The sequence below is a fragment of the Oryx dammah genome, unplaced genomic scaffold, assembly GCF_014754425.2.
Source record: "Oryx dammah isolate SB20612 unplaced genomic scaffold, SCBI_Odam_1.1 HiC_scaffold_25, whole genome shotgun sequence".
NCBI classification, from domain to species: Eukaryota; Metazoa; Chordata; class Mammalia; order Artiodactyla; family Bovidae; genus Oryx; species Oryx dammah.
The window spans coordinates 85,348,684-85,369,433 of NW_024070209.1; the positions used below are offsets into that span (position 1 = coordinate 85,348,684).

Below are 20,750 nucleotides of genomic sequence, written 5' to 3' on the forward strand. Positions count from 1 at the left end.
TATTTTTGCGTTCAGGTGGTATTACATCAGCAGAAAGAAATGCATTTATCTAACCAATTTTACTCACATTGATATAAAATTCCTCACAAACTAACATCAGAGCTTATCAAACTTCAGAGAAGAGGGAAGTTGGGGAAGGATGCTAAAACTACAAAAGTGAAAGTGAAAGTCGCTCAGTCATATCCAACTCTTTGCGACAGTTCACAAAATTCTCCAGGCTAGAATACTGGAATGGGTAGCTTTTCCCTTCTCCAGGGGATCTTCCCAACCCAGCGATCAAATCCAGGTCTCCAGCATTGCAGGCGGACTCTTCACCAGCTGAGCCACAAGGGAAGCCCAAGAATATTGGAGTGGGTAACCAGCCTATCCCTTCTCCAGCGGCTCTTCCCAACACAGGAATCAAACTGGGGTCTCCTGCATTATAGGTAGATTCTTTACCAAGAACTATACCCTCAGGTAGCACAAGGCTTAAGCGTGAGGACCATGGAGTCAGCTGGACTGGGTCATATCCCAGTCTGGCTCCAGAACTTTCTAGATGCATGGCTTTAGGTAAGTGGCTTAACCCATCCCCTCTGCCTCATCTTCTCTATTTGTAAGTCAGAAATCAATGTAACATCTGCGTCTTATCCGAGTTCATGAGATAAAGCACTTTGAACGTTGCCTGCCAGGCTCATGGTAAGCACTACATGAAAACAACTGCTGTCACCATCTATGTGTATATATACATATTTGGCTGTCAGGTGTTAATTGCAGCATGCAGGATCTTTCTTTGGGGCACACAGACTCCCCAGTTGTGGCGCTCAGACTTGGTAGTTACAGTGTGTGAGCTTAGTTGCTCTAGGGCATATAGGATCTTAGTTCCCCAACCAGGGATCAAACTCTTGTCCCCTGCATTACAAGGCAGATTCTTAACCACTGGACCACCAGGGAAGTTCCCAACTGCTGTCTCTGCCTCTGATTCTGAGTCAGTTGGCTGCAAACCAAGCATCAGCACCTTTAGAGGTTGCTCGGATGACTCCGAGACGCTTCGAAAAAGTCCAGAACTTGATGTCTACTGCTTGCTTGTATAATTAGGCAGAATCCAAATATCCAGAGTTTTCACATTACAAGAATGACTGCTGTCTTCTATTTTGGTGAGAAAATGGCAGATGATAAGCTGAAATAAAACTCACTAGGGTTTGTGGATGTGTGTTCAGTTTGAGAAAGGAGATTTTGAACCTCACTGCTGAAGGAGGCAAGGATAGGAAAAATAGGAACACTTCTAGACAAACTTAGAGTCGCCCCATAAGGAGCCCAAGTCCTCACAGCCCTGGAAGCCTCGATGTCCAACACCAGGAAAGTGAGAGCTTCAGCCACTCAGAGAGCTTCAGCCACCAGAGAAACAGCAAACCAAGCACACTCCCTTACAAGCTCTTAAGGAAGAAGCCAAGAAGTGCACCGCAGGAAGGTTTCCAAAGACCAAGAAGGGTTAACTCTAACCCTGGGTACAATCAAAGAACCAAGGAGTTGGAACCCACTGACCCCCAGCTGGGCGCATCAGTCAAATCTTTACTGAACAGAGCCTCTCCCAGCCCAATGTCACTGGTGCAGTGGGCCCAACCGCCTGGGCACTCACGTCACTGTAGGAGGCCGGCCAGTGGATCTCGTTGTAGGGGCTGACGAGGGTGTGCTGCGTCTGCAGCGCGTACGGGAAAGAGGTCACGTGGAGTGTCACGATGTTGGGGGCCTCCTTCACCTCCTTGCAGTTGAGCAATCTGTCCACCAGCCCCACAGACGGGTCACTTTGGGAGTAGAGGTTATGAACAGCGCTACTGAGGGAGGAAAAGGGGGAGAAGAAATGGTAAGTGGAACGACCAGCGTTGCCCTGTCACCTGACCAGGATCGAACATTTGGATCAATTGATAATGAGCCCCCCAGTGCTGCCAACAACCGAAGCTTAGAACTCTGCCCTTGACTAGGAAAATGAAATTTTGAACAAAAATACCAGTGGGATTTCCGGGCAGTACAGTAGTTACAACTCCTCGCTTTCAAGGCCAAGGGCGTGGGTTTGATCCCTGGTTGGGGAACTAAGGTCTTGCAAACTATAGGGTGTGGCCAAAAAAGAAAAGAAAAAAAATCTGAGTGCACGTCAGGTACCTGTCAGGGACTCCCCAATCATGACCTATTAAAAGCCTGGCTGGGGGAGCAGTGTTTCCAGAGGAGCGCTTGCACAATACACAGTCCATCTGCTTCTCTAGCACAGGGATGCTCACCCAGCCGTCAACAAGTCACCTTTCTCCCTTGGGCCAACCTGGTTGTACACCCATCTCCTGAAGTTCTTTTCTCTAAAGTCCTGTGGCCTTGAATTGATCCAAAGAGGACCTAAAATGGTGCATTCTCTACCAAATGTTACAACATAGGACCAGGAATAGGAAGCACTTTGGACAGAGGCGGAGGAGACAGTCGCCTCTTAGCCTCCTCTGTGGGACGGGGCCCCGAGTGTTGTCTTCTGTAAACTGAGGGGGATGGGAAAAAAAATCAGTGCTTCACCTCTTGGGTGGCAGGTCACCACTCAGAAAAACCTACCCACCAAAGGAAAATGGACAATATAGCTTTTTATACAATTCAGAATGTTCAAATTTGCCCAGTGCTAGACTGGACACCCTTTACCTGGGTGAACTTTAAGGCTCTGGCCAGCCCTGCGCTTCTGCACCCGCTGTAAATCAGAGCTTTCCTCCAAGGTCTGACCCATCATTTTCCCTCCCTCCTCATCCAGGTCAGGGGCAGTGTCTAAACACACAACCCCAGTCTCACGGAAACACCCAGGAACCCTGCCAGACTCCAAGCTTGAGACTATCTGAAATTCATCCAGATTTACATTCATTTGAGCCGAGTTTAAGTGAAATCACCTTGGGAAGGGCAGCAGCTGTGACCCTCATGGTCCAGAGCTGTGAGGCTCGGTCAGGAAGGGGTTGGGTAGAGCTCCTCCCATCCAGGTCCCTTTCTGGCACCAGTGCTGTACCCACTGTTCTGCCCCTGCCACCCTTCTCCCCCCAACCCAGTCTGTGATGTTGAGCAAGATGCCCACCTTCTCCAGTTTCCATAATGATCCCTTTTAGAGGCCTTTTGGGGCTTCCCTCATAGCTCAGTTGGTAAAGAATCCATACTGCATCCATACTGCAATGCAAGAGACCCAGGTTCTATCCCCGGGTTGGGAAGACGCCCTGGAGAAGGAAATGGCAACCCACTCCAGTATTCTTGCCTAGAGAACCCCACAAACAGAGGAGCCTGGCAGGCTACAGTCAATGGGGTTGCAAACATTGGACACAATTTAGCGACTAAACCACCACCAGAGGCCACCTGAGATGACCCCTCAGCTAACTTCTGGCCCTATGGTCTGAAACAGCCCCACAGCACCTGCCGACAAATGCCAAGCCCCCAACATCATTCATCTTTTTAACACTTATGCCCACTGTCGCAAATATTATCCATACGTTGTGTGCACGCACACTTAGTCGCTCAGTCATGTCTGACTCTTTGCAACCCCATGGACTGTAGCCTGCCAGGCTTCTCTGTCCACGGGATTTCCCAGGCAAAACTACTGGAGTGGATTGCCATTTCCTTCTCCAAGGATCTTCCTGACCCAGGGATCAAACCCACGTCTCCTGCGTCGCCAGGCAGATTCTTTACCACTGTGCCACCAGGGAAACCCATATGATCCACACATCTTCATTCAGATAAGGGAAATGCCAGCCCTGCCGTGTGCCACAGCCAGTCTAACCTCACAAGATCCCAGTGGGCATGGTCGTGGATGAGGACGAAGAGTGTGTGCGGATTCTGAAAGGAGTTTTGCAGGAAGGACTTGAACTTCGTCTGTGCTTCAGCATCGAGCTTCAGAACATATTGCTCCACCCTCTGCCTGGTCACGTGCTCCTTCTCCAAGCCCAGCTCCAGCAAAACCCCTGCAACACAGTGAAAATACATCAGTAGCTCCAAATATGGCTGTGAGGTTTTTGAGTCATCAACAGACCCTTGAGCAGGATCTCCCATGTGGCAGGCTCCAAGCTGGGCCCAGATACCAGATACCAGAAGCCAGATACCAGAATATAGTTCACTGACTTGAGTGGAACAGAGGGAATATTCTAGTGATGCCTTGCTTTTAACAGTTTATAAAATCATGAACAAGCTGGGCATCAGCTTCATGAGCTATGAACTGGGGGTGTTAATACTACCCTCTCTGCTTCAGGAACAAAGATGATGTTAGAATCCAAATCTGAATGTAGGTACATCAGAGCTTCTGCACCCAGACAGACATCAGACACTCCCTGAAAGGCCCGAGACATGCCATGTTAAGTTGCTTCAGTCATGTCCAACTCTTTGTGACCCCATAGACTGTAGCCCGCCAGGCTCCTCTGTCCATGGGATTCTCCAGGCAAGAATACTGGAGTGGGCTGCCATGCCCTCCTCCAGGGGATCTTCCCAACCCAGGGATTGAACCCATGTCTCCTGTGGCTTCTACATTGCAGGTGGCTTCTTTACCACTGAGCCACCAGGGAAAGCCCAAGAGGGCCCATACCTGAATGCCACACATGGAAGAGGGTCTGCTGGTAAGTCACTTCTGAGGGTGGAATACAAATCAGAAAGTCCACCTTCTCAAAGGATCCCAAGTCCAGATTCTGGGTGCTGGAATCCGCGATTGAACACACATGGGAGAGGAGCTTCTGAGCCACAGCCAGCTGGAAGGGCCGGATGCGGTGGGGCTCCAGATGGTAACCTGGAACCAGAGCCCCCGTCAGGGTGAGGTGCACCGTGAGCAGCCCGCTACAGCTCTGGACTCTGCGGGGGACTTAAGCAAGAGCCCCATCCGGCTCACACAGGGAAGAGGGAACGGGAAAAGACCAGAATTCATTGAGTACCTTCTCTGGGCTATGGACCACGCTGGTCATGTCACACCCTATTCCTGATTTAAAAGTTAAAAGATGGACAGCACTCGGGGATCTCAGGGGCTGAGACCTACTCCACCTGGAGGGGACAAGGACGGGATCCCAGGGAAGCTGATGCTGAGATTGGGCTTCCGAAGAGGCTGCAGGTTCTCAGGAAGAGGAGGAGACCAGCAGATCCCCTCAGGAACGTAGCATGAATAAAACATTCCAACAGTGCATTGATAAACTAGAAATCAACTCAGAGAAAGGAAAGTGTACAGATGTACATTTCAGGGTAAAATACGACTGTTCTCATTAAAGACTAAAATGAAAGTTAGGTATTAGGTCTACTTTGATGCTAGGGAAACACCCTGCCCACTGGGTGTGCCTCGAACTGTGCTTCCTTGCAGACCCCGGGGGCCCCGGGACACTGCCCCACCAGTCTGGAGCTTGGCCACCGCTCCCTGGGACCACTCACTTGTGCACGCAGGTGCCCCGCTGACATCCAGGGATGCTGACTTGGTGACAGAGGAGGCAGCAAGTGAGGAAGAAACAAGGCCTTGATTTTCCTGATGGAATTTGTCCAGCAAAATGTCAATGTCGCCTTCTGCCCCCAAACAGAGAGAACATCAGAAATGGGTTTTCCATCTCAGGGAAACTCAACATCAAGGGAACAACCTCTATGTGTTAGGCACTGTCCTGGGCCTGGGGCACCAGAGATAGGGTGGCCCAACCTGTGATAGAATCCATGGCCAAGGAAGGCAGATGTCCTCAGGAAAATGACATTATGACCCAGTGGGTTTTAGGGCAGGAGGCCAGAGGTCAGGAGGTAGGGGTCTGAGCCCATCCTGCAGAAGAAGGGGCCAGCAAAGGTGTCTGGGAGGAAATGGGGTGACTCTTAAAGGGCGAGTAGCCAGGAAAAGAAGGGAGATGGGCACTCAAAGCTGGGAACACACGGAATGAAGCACAGAGAATACACTTCTCCAACAAGAGGCTTTAAGCAACTGAGAGGGGGAGGCAGGAGGGTGATGGACAGAACCCTGGAGGTAGAGAGGACCATGCACGAGGCCCGTGTGTGCCCCCAAAGGACAGACACCACACACCCAGAGCAGGAATCAGCTAGCCAGAGACCCCACACCACGGAAGGGCCACCGCACCTGTAAATCCAGGCCAGCCTCGGCAGCGCACAGGAATGGGCTCTGAGACGGCCTCCCCCTTGCGTCTGTGTTTATTTCTGACTCATCAGTGTATGGTGACTTGCACCTGTCTGACTACAAGCGTACCTGGACAGAGGGTGCTAAAAAAGGCCCCTAGCGAGTCCACTTTCCCAGTAACCAGCTCGTAATTGACTTCTTTCTGGTACTCAGCTGGGGTGAGAAGGCTCTCAGAAAGAATCCGGGCTTGGTATTTTCCTGGAAAACAGATGACAGCTTTGATGGGGCCCTCCACTTAGAATTAGTGCATGAGCTCTTCAGTGGCAGTCTGTGCCTGCATCCCTTTCTCCCTCCATCCTCCAAGCCCAGCACCACTCCAGGCTAAGAGCAGGGCTTCCTGCTGCTGGTGAAATGAATGAATGGTACCCAGGCCCCAGAGCCCAGTTTGGAACCTGACTCTCTCCCCCACTTAACCAGCTGTGTAACCCGGGCTGACCCCGCTTCCTCATCTGGAATTCATGGCTGGCAGCTCTATCTACTTCACAGGACTATCATGACGACGAAACAGGGCAAGGTTTATGAAATGTGCAGCCCAATGCCGGATGCAGCGAAGGCTCTAGTACAGAAGGTACTATTCAAATCAATGTAAAGAATTTAATTAAAAAACACAGAAGGTGTTCAGGGTGAAGGAACGACAGGAGATAATGAAGACCCAGCAGAGGAGCAATCTGAAATCAGCCCCTCATCTGAGGTCCTCCACACTCCCCCCTTCCCCTGGAGACATCCCCCTGCCCTGTGTCTGCCTCTCCACCAGCACAGGCTCCAGGAAAGCGGGACATTACTCCTGTATCCCTAGCCCCCAGGACAGTGGCTGCACATAGTAGGGCTTCAATAAGTGGTTTTAGTTAATTAGCTAATAGTTAATTAGCTGACAGCCTCATTAACCCACACAACCCAGTAAGGTCATTATTTTTTCTCTCCATTAGGTAGTTGAAGATGCTGAGGAATGGAGTCACTGATCACAGGTTGGGGGTGGTGGTGGTGGGATTTCCCTGCATCTATACAGACCCCAAATTTACCCCCAGTCTCTCAGAGAAACCAGAACTGAAGCACCTTTTATTCCAGAAGGAATGGCATTTTCTAGAAGCGAGCTATTCAGGGCACACCAGGGGTGGCTAAGTGTTAACTGCAGTTACTAACCAGCGCTGATGCAAACCCCAAGCCCCCGAGGGGCCAACAGCCAGGTGTGTGTGGTGGGTTGGTGGGGGGCGCGGGGCGGCGGTGCTTCTGGGTGTCAACAGAAGCATCTCAGCGGAGGGCCCAGCCTCACCGGTGACGGCGATGCAGGAGTCGATGGCGGCACTCCGGCAGGCGCAGATGATCACCACGTAGTTGGTCTTGGCCAGCTTGCCCTCGATCAGCAGCCGGAACATCTCGGAGAGGCCCTCAGCCAGAGAGTAGGTGCACTCGATGACGTGCACACTGTCGTTGCAGGAGCTGGCAGCCAGGCCGGCCAGCCAGGGCAGCTGCGCGGAAGTCACCGGCGCCACGGCGCCCAGCGTGGGTGGGAAGGGCTGGGGCGGCGCCTGCTGGTACTGCCGGATCTCCGTTAGATGCGACTCGCGCCACGAGCGCAGGAAGATCTGCTCCAGGTCCTCCATCAGGGGCACCTGGTCCGCCGCTGGCAACGACAAGGCAGGTGGGAGGGCCTTCAGCGCCTGCCCCGCCCACATTGCGGGGCAGTGCTGGGGAGATGAACTGTACCCCAATGTCCACCTGATACAATCTGAATGATCAACATCCAAAATAGAGGGAGGCTGCAAATGCAGCCCTCATCTCATCAGACTAAAAGAATCACTATTTTTGAGTGCTTCTCAGCCTTTTCTCCCCCACGTGCTGGAACTTTTTGTTGTTGTTTTTCAGTTGCTCAGTCCTGTCTGACTCTTGGTGACCCCATGGCCTGCAGTACACCAGGCTTCCCTGTCCTTCACTATCTCCAGGAGCCTGCTCAAACTCATGTCCAATGAGGCAGTGATGCCATCCAACCATCTCATCCTCTGTCGACCCCTTTTCCTCCTGCCCTCATCTTTGCCAGCATCAGAGTCTTAAATCACTGTAAACTGAACTGAAAGTCACTCAATCGTGTCTGACTCTCTGCGACCGCACGAAATGTAGTCCACCAGGCTCCTCTGTCCATGGAATTCTCCAGGCAAGAATACTGGAGTGGGTTGCCATTCCCTTCTCCAGGGGATCTTCTCCACCCAGGGATCAAACCTGGGTCTCCCACATTGTGGGCACGTTATTTACCATCTGAGCTACCAGGGAAGCCCTTTTAATCACTATAATGGGTTTAAATCACTGTTAACAATTGTGGGGAGATGACTTCAGGGTGTGTCTGCCTCCTTACAATCATGCCAGCATCAAACCACAATCATGACATTTACAGCTTTCACACACAGCGTTGTGACCAGGCATATGACATTCCATGTCTTGGAGGTGCCATCACAGACTTAGCAACACTGATCTATCATTGACCCTTGCATTGCTTCCGAGTAAGCACCTTCAAAAATACTTCTGCAGGACACAGCTTTATGTAAAGGACATAACTTCCTGAGCCTAAATGGACCTACACATCATCAGACTGTCTCCAGACGGTCTAAATGTGACAACTTACCATGACATCATGGAAAAAGCAAGAGAGTTCCAGAAAAACATCTATTTCTGCTTTATTGACTATGCCAAAGCCTTTCACTGTGTGGATCACAATAAACTGTGGAAAATTCTGAAAGAGATGGGAATACCAGACCACCTGACCTGCCTCTTGAGAAATCTGTATGCAGGTCAGGAAGCAACATTTAGAACTGAACATGAAACAACAGACTGGTTCCAAATGGGAAAAGGAGTCCGACAAGGCGGTATATTGTCACCCTGCTTATTTAACTTATATGCAGAGTACATCATGAGAAACGCTGGGCTGGAAGAAACACAAACTGGAATCAAGACTGCCGGGAGAAATATCAATAACCACAGATATGCAGATGACACCACCCTTATGGCAGAAAGTGAAGAGGAGCTAAAAAGCCTCTTGATGAAAGAGGAGAGTGAAAAAGTTGGCTTAAAGCTCAACATTCAGAAAACGAAGATCATGGCATCCGGTCCCATCACTTCATGGCAAATAGATGGGGAAACAGTGGAAATAGTGTCAGACTTTATTTTGGGGGGCTCCAAAATCACTGCAGATGGTGACTGCAGCCATGAAATTAAAAGACGCTTACTCCTTGGAAGGAAAGTTATGACCAACCTAGATAGCATATTCAAAAGCAGAGACATTACTTTGCCGACTAAGGTCTGTCTAGTCAAGGCTATGGTTTTTTCTTTGGTCATGTATGGATGTGAGAGTTGGACTGTGAAGAAAGCTGAGCGCCGAAGAATTGATGCTTTTGAACTGTGGTGTTGGAGAAGACTCTTGAGAGTCCCTTGGACTGCAAGGAGATCCAACCAGTCCATTCTGAAGGAGATCAACCCTGGGATTTCTTTGGAAGGAATGATGCTAAAGCTGAAACTCCAGTACTTTGGCCACCTCATGCGAAGAGTTGACTCACTGGAAAAGACTCTGATGCTGGGAGGGATTGGGGGCAGGAGGAGAAGGGGACGACAGAGGATGAGATGGCTGGATCGCATCACAGACTCGATGGACATGAGTCTAAGTGAACTCTGGGAGATGGTGATGGACAAGCAAGCCTGCTGTGCTGCGATTCATGGGGTCGCAAAGAGTCGGACACGACTGAGCGACTGAACTGAACTGAACTGAACCATGACATTAACAAACCACAACAACCTGGCTTCTACTGCACCCCTAGTTCTATTGGATACCATCGTTTGGGTTCTTATCATCAACTGAATTGAGAAAAACTCCACTTGTTTGACTTGTTAACTTTGTACTTCTTTGACGACTAGCAAGACTGAGTATTTTCAACATTTTTCTCTAGAGCTATTTTCTGGTTTACATGTCGGAAGTTTACATTTGGGTGAGCCAGTGGAAAGAGAGCCACAGTTTGATTTAGAAAACGTGTCCCCATCCAGCTACACCCAGCACCAGCTGTGGAGCCTTGAGCTATCTTAGGATACAGCTTTCTGATCTGAAAAAACAGGGATCACACCACTTCCCCATGGGGCTACGCCAAAACTGGATTAGATAAGCTGTTGTCTTTCCTGTCTTTTTAAAGTTTTTCCCTGGAGCCCACGGCCTCTTCCAGACCCACCGCCACTCATCAAAGCAACTGCGAGAGCTGCTCACACTCACCATGCTTGTCTCCTCACCTCCATCCCCTCTGACCCATTCTAGTATTGGTTTTGTCCCCACTCTCCTCATATCTCCACCCACCCGGGTTGCCAGTGGTTTCCACATGCCCCAACCCAATGGTCAATCATCAGCCAGCCCTCAGTTCTCAGCCATTAATGAAATGAAGTCAGATCATATCTGAAACTGAAAGTCACTCAGTCGTGTCTGATTCTTTGTGACCCCATGGACTGTAGCCCACCAGGCTCCTCTGTCCATGGGATTTTCCAGGGAAAAATACTGGAGTTGGTTGCCATTCCCTTCTCCAGAGGATCTTCCTGAACCAAGGACTGAACCCGGGTCTCCTCCATTGCAGGCAGATTCTTTACCCATCTGAGCCACCAGGGAAGCCCAGATCATATCTGTCCCCTGCCTGAAAGCATTCCGGTGCTGCTATGGACTGAACTGTGTCCCCCTCCATTCATACGTTGAAGTGTTAACCCCCAATGTGACTATATTTAGCGAGAGGGCCTTTAGAGAAGTAGCTAAGGTTAAGTGGGTTCATAAGGGTGGGGTCCTAGGCCAGTAGGATGGGTGTCCCTATAAGAAAAGGAAGCAACTTCGGAGTTCACCCTCTGTCCCCACATACACGCATGAAGGAAAGGCCATGGGAGGACACGGCCATCCACAAGCCAGGAAGAGAGGGCCTCCCCAGAACCCCACCATGGGGCCACTCTGACCTTGGACTTCCAGCCTCCAAAACTATGAGAAGATGAAACTTCTGTGGCTTAAGCACAGTCTGTGGTATTTTGCTCTGGTAGCCTGAGCAGATAAACACAAGTTGTTCTCACTATGAGAAGATGAAACTTCTGTGGCTTAAGCACAGTCTGTGCTATTTTGCTCTGGTAGCCTGAGCAGATAAACACAAGTTGTTCTCACCATGAGAAGATGAAACTTCTGTGGCTTAAGCACAGTCTGTGCTATTTTGCTCTGGTAGCCTGAGCAGATAAACACAAGTTGTTCTCACCGTGTCTGACATACAGACTCTCAACCTTAGCCTGAGGCCCTGCCGGCTCTCTGATAACAGCCTCACTCTCAGGCTCTCACTGGGTGGCCACCCTGGCGCCCACTGACCTGGGGCGCCACGCCACCCCTCGGCCCTTGCCCCCGCCCCCCGACTCTGCCTCCCTGAGATCTTCACAAGCCTGGCTCTTCCTCATCTCTCATGTCTCGACTCAGAGACGCCTTTCCCGACAACCTGGATCAGCCCACACCCACCCACCCCACTCCCATTGCTTTGTTTTTCTCTTGTTTACGGTTTCTCTCTCCCACTAAAATCCTTGAGGGCAGAGTCTTTGTGGTATTCCTGCTGTATCTCTGCACCTAGAATGGCAGAGAAATCACTTTTGGAAAAAAAAAAAATTTATCTGGTTGCATTGGGTTTTCATTGTGGCACGTGGGGTCTTAGTTCCCCAGCCAGGGATTGAACCCACGTCCTGTGTTGCAAGGCAGATTCTTAACCACTGGATCACCAGGCAAGTCCCGATTGCCATCCCAGCCCCTCAGGTGGCGACCACTGCAGTGACGTGATGACGGAGGCTGTCTTCAGGAGGGCTCTGAGTGAGGGTCCGTGATCAGGCCGTGTGCCCGTGCCTCCTTTAGCAATTATTCCACCAGTGGTTCCCGTGAAATGGGAGGGGACTCACCCAGCTGGACGAGATAGTAGACGGTCAGCAGGAGCTGCATCTCCTCCGAGATGGGCTGAATGGTGGAGGCCCCGTACTGCTCGCAGGCTCTGGAGATGGACTGTGAGTTCTGGTAGCACGTGTACAGCAGGGGGCTCACAACCACGTCGTTCAGGTTGCCGCAGAGGTAAGGGAAGTTCCCGTGGCCTGGGGGAGGGGACACAGCAGGGCTTGGCAACTGGCCTCAGGCACAATGCGTGGTCTCCACTTGTGCACTCGTGAGTGGTCAGTCGCTCAGTCGTGTCCAGCTCTTTGTGACCCCGTGTACCATAGCCCGCCAGGCTTCTCTGTCCATGGGATTATCCAGGCAAGAATACTGGAGGGGGTTGCCATGCCCTCCTCCAGGGGATCTTCCCCACCCAGGGATTGAACCTGCATCTCCTGTGCCTCCTGCATTTCGGTAGATTCTTTACCACTGAGCAAGCAGGGAAGCCTGGGGGTCTCTGCATGCAAGGGACTGAAAACATGCAGGCCAGCTGCTCTTGAGGCAACTCAAGCTCCTTTGTGGGGAAGTCTTGAACTGTCAGCCCATGCTGGTTTATGCACCTGCTCTCATAACTGACAGGGGCTGTAGCATTTGCTTATTCATTTGCAGTCTCCACATTTTTGGCACCAGGGATCAGTTTCATGGAAGACAATTTTTCCACAGACCCAGGGTGGGGGTGGGATTACGGTGTGGGGATGATTCAAGAGCAATATATTTATTGTGCACTTTATTTCTATTATTATTATATCAGCTCCACCTCTGATCATCAGGCATTAGATCCCAGACATTGAAGACTCCTGATTTAGTCCAATTTCTTATTTTACAGCCGAGCACACTAAGGCCCAGAGAGAATCACTAAAGCTGCTCGGCCATTGCCTGTGCCTCCCAGCCCCCCAGGACTCCTTGATGAGCTGAGTTAGGAAAATAAACCACTGTACAGATCAGAGACTCCAAACATTGACAGAACTTGACAAACGCTTCAGCAAATGGTACAAGATTAATTCTGAGAGTAGCCCTCAGAGGCAGGACAGCCCAGGCCAGATCTATTATTAACTAGGTTATCCTCAGCAAGAAGCTTCACTTCCCCAAGTCTTGGTCTCTGCATGTGTAAAACAAGGTGAAGATATCAAACCCTTGTGCAATCGCTGAGATGATTAAATGTGATAAGTGCCTACATGGTATCGTGTACTCAGACAGCCTCCGTTTATTCACCAAACACATTGAGTAGACGCCTGCTGTGTGCTGTGTGCAGGCACCACGCTCAGCTCCGGGGGAAATCTAGACTAGGACACAGTTCACAGCCTCAAGAAAATTGTTTCCCAACCTGAGGGTGCGCTAGGGTCCCCTGAAAGGCTTCCTAAAACACAGACTGCCAGACCCCACCACAGAGCCTCTGATTCCAACTCGGGCCTGGTTCTGATTCTGGGATGGGTGGGCCTGGGAATTTACATCTCTACTGAGCTCCTGGGCGATGCTGTTTTTGCTGGTCCAGGAACCACAATTTGGGGAGCACTGCTTACAAACATTCTGGTTTATCAGGGGCCACAGAAAGAATTACTCTTAGAGGAAGGATGTGACATTTGTCACAAAAGAGGCACAAAGATGCTACAGCGGGGCCCAGATAAAAGGGTTAGAACAAACGAACAAGCAAATGGTCGTCACGGAACAGGGCTGTCTCACGGAAAACAGTGACGGGCTCTGAAACTTCTGGCCCGGTGTGCTTGGTTCTCTCACTGCCCTGGAAACGGCCTTAGAAGTTTTCCCAGGAGGACGACCTGGCGTGGAGTCAGACTGGAATGATGTGTCGCGTCGCCTGTTTCTAACGTATTCCCTGGCTCCCCGACCTTCCCCCCCAGCACATTGCTGTACTTGCCTTTAAAGATCACCGGCTTGGCCTTGCATATCTTCAACAAGTTGTCGGGAACGGACACTGGCTCTCCGGAAGCCACAACAGGAAAAGTGACTGAAGCCGGTCCCACCAAGCCGACCTGGGGCATGCAGGTCACACCTGCGCTTTCTAGGACACGCCGAGAGCGTGAAGAGGATACGTCAGACAGGGCATCCGCCTCCGGCAGACCTGACATCAGGCCAGCCAACACACCTGCTACAACTCTACCTTCTCTGCACCTCCAGGAGCACCCAAGTCTGGGAACCACAGGTTCCTGAGTCAAAAGATCTTAAAGGTCACTGGGTCCCCCTTCCCCACCAAACAACCCAGTTTTCTCTTCTTCAATGTCCCTGCCAAGTGACAAGCAAGCTTTTTAGAAAAAAATTCTCTAAGATCAGGAAACTCAATACTGTGCAGGAATCCTGGGCTTTGTGAAGCAAGCCTAATACACGAGAAAGAGAATCTTTTTTACACTCAAGTGTGCCTCCCTAGAATTTTCTCACCCATACATATGAAAGCATGTGTGCACACACACGCACATGCACACATGAACATGCACATGCTCGTACACACACATTCACACACACACACACACACATACACCACCACCAGTGCCGGGGCAGGGCTCCATCACTTACCATACTTGGCTCTGTTCCCCGCTCCCTGGGGGTAGCCACCATCTGAAGCTGATGGAGACTCTGGAGACCAGCCTTTGTGGCGTTTTTTGGGAGGGCCAGAGTTTGATAAGATACCTAGACAATGTTCAGAGTGTGAATTAGGCTGTCACCAAAGACATGCTTCAGCAAAATGTTCCTCTGAGCTGGAGAACACTTATTTGTTATTTTTTTAAAAGCACAGCTTTACATCTAGTGCATTTTAGCTTCCCTAGTGGCTCACATGGTGAAGAATCTGCTTGTGATGCAGAAGAGCCCATTCGATCCCTGGGTCTGAAAGACCCCCCTGGAGGAGGACACAGCAACCAACTCCAGCATTCTTGCCCGGAGAATCCCATGGACAGAGGAGCCTGGTGGGCTATAGTCCATAAGGTCGCAAAGACTCGGACACGATTGAGCAACTAACAAACAGTCTAGAGGAAGTATCTAGGCTTTAAGAAATATCCTGTCGACCTCTATAAATGTTTCATTCCAAAGCTGTGTCGGTGTCTAAGCTTTAGCCCTCCAAGCCTTACCTCCTTCATCTTTACAATGGGATCATAAAACTTACTCTGAAAGGTGACTTGATCAAGACTAAAGAGAATATATGTAAGGCACAGAGTTTGAGGCCAATAAACGGCAGCCACTAAGTCCAGATCCTCATTATCTAGAGTGGGTAACCGTTCCCTTCTCCAGGGGATCTTCCCAATCCAGGGATTGAACCCAGGTCTCTCACATTGCAGGCGAGTTCTTTACCAACTGACCCACCAGGGAAGCCCAAGAACACTGGAGTGGGTAGCCGTTCCCTTTTCCAGGGGATCTTCCCGACCCAGGAATCGAACCCAAGTCTCCCACACTGCAGGCAGATTCTTTGTGTCTGAACTATGAGGAAGTCCACATTCCAGTAAATTAATACTTGTTTCTGTAGACAAGCCCCAGCGGCAGTCAAACCACCACCACAGTTTCACCACTCGGGGGCAGTACCAATCCACCTGTGCACCTCTCCCCACCCCAGCCCTGAAAGCTAATTTCCAGCTAAAAAAATGCAGGGGAACAGAAGCTGGTACCCACTGCCACTAATGAGTCATCCTGCCCACGCCAGAACAGTGTGAGCATGACTCATGCTCTGTTCTTGGATTCTTCAAAATACCAAGAATTGGTTATCACATTTTTGGGGACCAATCTGACACAAAATATCCCTTACCTTTAGCGCTCTCTATGTTCAACCATGACACATTATATAAAGTTTAAATTTTAAAACGCTCTATTCATGGATGCAACCCTCTCCCAAGGAAATCAGAACCCCAGCATGTCCACACACCTCCCAGCCCCACCCAGAGCTCCTGGTGATTCTAAACCACAACCAGGATTGAGAACCACTGGTTTAGAGCAGTGTTTCTCCAAATCTAGCCAGAGACAAAGCTGGACAGAACCAGGAGGAGCTTGTTCCAAGTGTCTGCTCCTGGGCACACCTCAACCTACAGAAGCAGATCTCCAGAAATGAAAGGAAACACTTAGTCACAAGCAACCCTGGTTATCCTTAGATGTGCTGCTATTTGAGAATTATTGCTTTTGAGTCTCTTAAAAATAACCCAAAGTTATTTTCACCTCTTCTTTAGACCAACTGAAAATGAATGAAACGAAATGAATAAAACGTTTAAAGACATGAAGTTCTTTGCTTGCAAAGAGCTTTCCCACAGGTGGGCTCCTCTGACCCCCACAACCTCTGCGGCAGCTTCTATCACCTTGATGTCATTTAGAATTACATCTCCGTTTCCCCAAACATCTGTCCTCAAGAGCAGGGAAGAGCTCCCACACAGACTGAGATGCCAGCTCCTCTAAAAGCCACGTTAAACTACCAGAGGAGGAAGGGCAAGGGGATGGGGCCTCAGTATGAAGGCAGAAGGTCTGAGGGTGTTTTCTTCCTTTGGAGTGCTAACTGCCTCTACACGGACTCTAAGCTCCTCATGCATGCGTGCTGAGTCACTTCAGTTGTGTCCGACGTTACGGTCCTATGGACTGTAGCCCGCCAGGCTCCTCTGTCCATGGGATTCTCCAGGTAAGAATACTGGAGTGGGTTGCCATGCCCTCCTCCAGAGGATCTTCCCCAAAGCTCTCCAAAAATGATGTCACCAGGAGCTGCCCCTGTGGACCAACCATTTCTGGCCATGTGTCCTGGTGCTGGGAAGGGGGGCCCTATTTGGCATTTGAGGACGGACAAGTCTTCACTGTAGCCCACTCCCTGCAGGCACTGCAACATCCGGACCCCGAGCTAGGACAACGCAGAAAGGGATTCTGTGCATTTCCTACCTCCCCCTCCCCACTCTGCCCCCACCCTGTCCCGTCTCGTGGAGGGCAGCATTTCAGCTGAGAACCACTGAGCCCCCAAGTCCTTGTCACACTCTCCATGTAGCTTCAGAAGTGGTTTCTTGAAGTAGAGTCCACCCTGCCCACAGCAGGCCTCAGGCACAGGACTCTGAGGTTCCAGCTGTGCCCATAATGGTGCAAGCCCACTCTCTCTGCCAGTACCCATCGCACCCTCCGGGCCAGGCTCCATGGAGTAACTGGGCTTGCAGGGCGCGTGATGATGACTGTTCCTGTGAACATTACCGGCCCACAGGGAGACAGGTTACTACTCATAACGGGTTCCCACTGCGTCCTGGCACACTCATCACCTAGACTGGGGGCAGAAGCCATGCGTCTCCCTACCCCCAGCACTGGGGGCTGGACACACTCCCAGAGACGCAGGAGGTGTCTGCTGATCCAGCCTGACTCTCATTACAACTCCAGGAGGGTCAGGGGCCCCGGCGCTGCGGCTCCCACGTCCCCCACCCGCCACTGCCTTGGCCCAGAGCAGAGCAAGGTGCCCCCACCCCGAATAGGTCAGTCGAGGTTACCTAAGGCCGAGGGACGCGGCACTGTGGACAGGCGGTTCTTCACCAGCGGCTGATGCTTCGGGGAATCTTTGCCGTTGAAAACAGCTGGACCCAGGGCTGCGGTTAAGGCAGGGTGATCGGAGGCTGGTCCTGAGAGCAGAGACAAAGAAGGGAGACCACGGGATGCTCGGGGAGTCCAGCAAACAGGAAATGGCTCTCCCTCCATTTAACGTATTAGCTTTCCACTGATGCAGCCCGTCAAGGGTCAGGACTCTTGACAGAGTGATTCTGTCCCCCCCAGCCCCCCGAAAAAGCAGACACACACGGACATGCACACACACACATGCACACATGCACACACAGGACACACGCTCCCACACACGCTCCACTGAGCACTCCCTGTGAGAGAAGGGCTCATGGGGGCCCCAGGATTCCGGGAGCACCCCTGCAGCTGCTCCACCCTCTTGCTCACCCTCCTGGGTTCAGGGTCACATCAAACATGCTCAGGAAAGCAGTCGGGTTTGCCGTCACCCAGGGCCAGGCTATGCATAGGATCTGGGGTTCCCCGGGCCTCAGGAGGATTCTGGGAGCAATTGTGGGCTCCGCTCTAAGTCACCCACATGGGCCAGAATGATGTGGAAGGTACTCCAGAGTCAGGAGGAGCACCGAACATCCCCTATGTCAAGGGGCTGAAGGGCGGGCTCTGAAACCAGACGACCCCTGTCTGAGCCCCATGCTGCCTCGAACTTGCTGTGCAACCTTCCTGAACATTACACCTCCTCCCTGTGCATCCACCTTCTCATCTAGAGGATGGGGGTAATATTAGAGCTGCTGTGAGGGCGACGGGAGTTAACAAAAGTTTGCAAGCAGTAAGTATTTGCTATCACCATCATCACATTTAATTTTTATAATCACCCTGCAAATTAGACAGAAAAGATTCTCTCCAAGTGTACAGATGAGGAAACAGAGAGTCACAGAGTTAAAATGAGCTGACCCAAATCTCTCAGCTAGGAGGTGGCAGCACTGGAATCACATGCAGGTATTCTGCGGGGAGAAACACCGATCCCTGAAGCTGCCCAGGTGTGCCAGGCCCCAGGTGGCCCAGGCACAGGGAGGCCGAGGGCAGATACCACGTGAAAGGGGGACAGGGAGCCTCTAGGGGGAGTGCTTTCCCTGCTCAGTGCAGCCTCTTTGCTGTGGACGCTGAGTCACATGCAGCAGGGGCCCAGGCCCCCTCAGCAGACCCCGCCCTGGGCAGGAGGACCCCCAACTACCACCCCCCGCCCCCCGCCGCCAGAGCCCTTGGGAAGGAGGTTGCTGTCTACTTGCCATCAGCTGTCGTGCTCATTAGGTGTGTTTTGCATGGCCGAGGCCAAGTTCACAAAGCAGAAATATCAGCTATCAAACCCTACTGCCCGTGATAGCCTAGGCAAGCATCTTCGTGCCTTCATTTTTCAGTTGGGGAAACTAAAACCGACTCCCAGCACCTCCAGCGCTGTGCCACCGCCTCACCTGCCTGCGGGGCTCCCAGCGGGGTGCTCGGGGTTGTCCCCGGACCGGGCTCGCCGGGGAAGGGGCCCGGCAGCCCAGAGCTGTCCAGTGGCGGGAACAGGGAGCTGGAACATGCACCCATGGATGCCTGCCGGCTTCTGAACTCTGCGGGAAAGAGGCATACATGACAGTCAGCTCCTGCTCCTCCCCAACAGCGACCAATGACTTCCAAGGCCAGAACCCGGCCTGCGGGAAAGCCAGGCGCAGAGACAACCGCGAGGGTGCCTGCGTCTTCCCCGTCGCTGCTCTGGTGCAGCCGGGAGGGCTGGGGTGGGGGCCACTCCCCAGGCTCGGTCTCTGGGGAAGCCACCTGAGGGACAGTCCTCTTGCCAGCAGCAGGAGCAATGGTCACCATTTGGGAAGAAGGGAAAAACAGATGGTGCAAACAAGAGCTTCAAGTCCAAGGGACAAACAGCATCACGGGAAAAACAGATGATGCAAATGAGAGCTTCAAATCCAAGGGACGAACAGCATTACTCAAAGGTGAAGGAACAGCTGGGCTTCTCTGGTGGCCCAGATGGAAAGAATCTGCCTTCAATGTAGGAGACCCGGGTTCCATCCCTGGGTCTGAACAATCCCTGGGAGGAGGGTATGGCAACCCACTCCAATATTCTTGCCTGGGGAATTTCACAGACAGAGGAGCTTGGCGGCCTGCATTCCATGGGGTCTCAAAGAGTCGGACACGACTGAGCAACTAACACAGCAATAACAAAAAGGAAGAGCTAATACTTTCCTTCACCCCTTAAATCACTCTCCATTGGGAAGATTACCTCCCAGTGAGGTATCAAACCTGAGAGGGGGTTGGTCACAGCAAGTGATCAAGAACTCTTGGCTGGTCCCACAAGGAGAAGAACCACTTCCTCTCTGGGACCTACAAAATGACAGGCATGTATATAGTAGGAGCTCAAGAGATTATTGAGGGATGTGGCAACCCACTCCAGTTTTCTTGCCTGGGGAATTTCACAGACAGAGGAGCCTAGTGGGCTACAGTCCATACAGTCGCGAAGAGTCAGACACAACTGAGCGACTGAGCGAGCAAGAAAAGGAGACGGGGAGGAGAGGAGTGATGGGAGGAGACAGAGGATGAAAGCCCAAGAACCAGCCCCTCCTGAAGCCCCTTTTTTCTACCCACTGAAGCTGGCTGGGATATTCCAGGTAACCAGAGAGCACCGACACAGACAAGTGAGGGACAAGAGGCTGCCTCTCCTGGGCACCTCGCTGAGAACCCTTCTGGGACACGTCCCTCCACGGTTGGTTGATAGGAGAAGGGGCATCTCTGTGGGGTCTGGAAAATCCAGCCCCTCCCTCTGCCTCCAGAGCTGACTGCAGCCAGGAGGATACAGTGCGACAGAAGAGAAGGATGGAGGGAGGCCCTTCCTAAAGCTGGAGCCCGCTCTCTTCTGCCAGCCCCAGCCCCAGGAAGCTGATCTTTTCTGTTCGTGGTTGACAGGGCTGTGGGGTAGAGAGGGAGGCTATCTGGGCTGAGCTTTCTCTAAGTCAGGGCTTCACAACTTCAGCACCATTGACACCGGGCTGCACAATTCTCTGCAGAGGGTTGCCCTGGGCACGGCATCCTTGGCCTCCATCTATGAGATGCCAGGGGCTCCCCGAAGTCACAATGGTCAACAATGTCTTCAGACGTCACCAAATATCCCTGGGGGACAGAATCACCCCTGGTTGAGAATCTTGCCCCAGATTCTTACCATTGGGAAGATTA

At 51.6% G+C, this 20,750-nt stretch overlaps 1 protein-coding gene across 3 annotated transcripts in view; it reads right to left on the reverse strand.

Moving 5' to 3' along the window:
* GREB1 (growth regulating estrogen receptor binding 1) overlaps window positions 1-20,750 on the reverse strand; it is a 70,846-nt gene that overhangs the window by 33,818 nt on the left and 16,278 nt on the right. For 2 of the 3 annotated variants that reach the window (XM_040224781.1, XM_040224783.1), the window contains exons 5-15: window positions 18,995-19,138; window positions 17,504-17,632; window positions 14,592-14,705; window positions 13,939-14,082; window positions 12,041-12,226; window positions 7,386-7,736; window positions 6,185-6,313; window positions 5,380-5,508; window positions 4,556-4,753; window positions 3,761-3,941; window positions 1,616-1,811 (exon numbers count right to left, since the gene is read on the reverse strand). In XM_040224781.1, the coding sequence (XP_040080715.1) occupies window positions 1,616-1,811; window positions 3,761-3,941; window positions 4,556-4,753; window positions 5,380-5,508; window positions 6,185-6,313; window positions 7,386-7,736; window positions 12,041-12,226; window positions 13,939-14,082; window positions 14,592-14,705; window positions 17,504-17,632; window positions 18,995-19,138 (1,901 nt within the window). The remainder of the gene's footprint in view (window positions 1-1,615; window positions 1,812-3,760; window positions 3,942-4,555; window positions 4,754-5,379; window positions 5,509-6,184; window positions 6,314-7,385; window positions 7,737-12,040; window positions 12,227-13,938; window positions 14,083-14,591; window positions 14,706-17,503; window positions 17,633-18,994; window positions 19,139-20,750) is intronic. The other variant, XM_040224782.1, reaches the window with a different exon arrangement.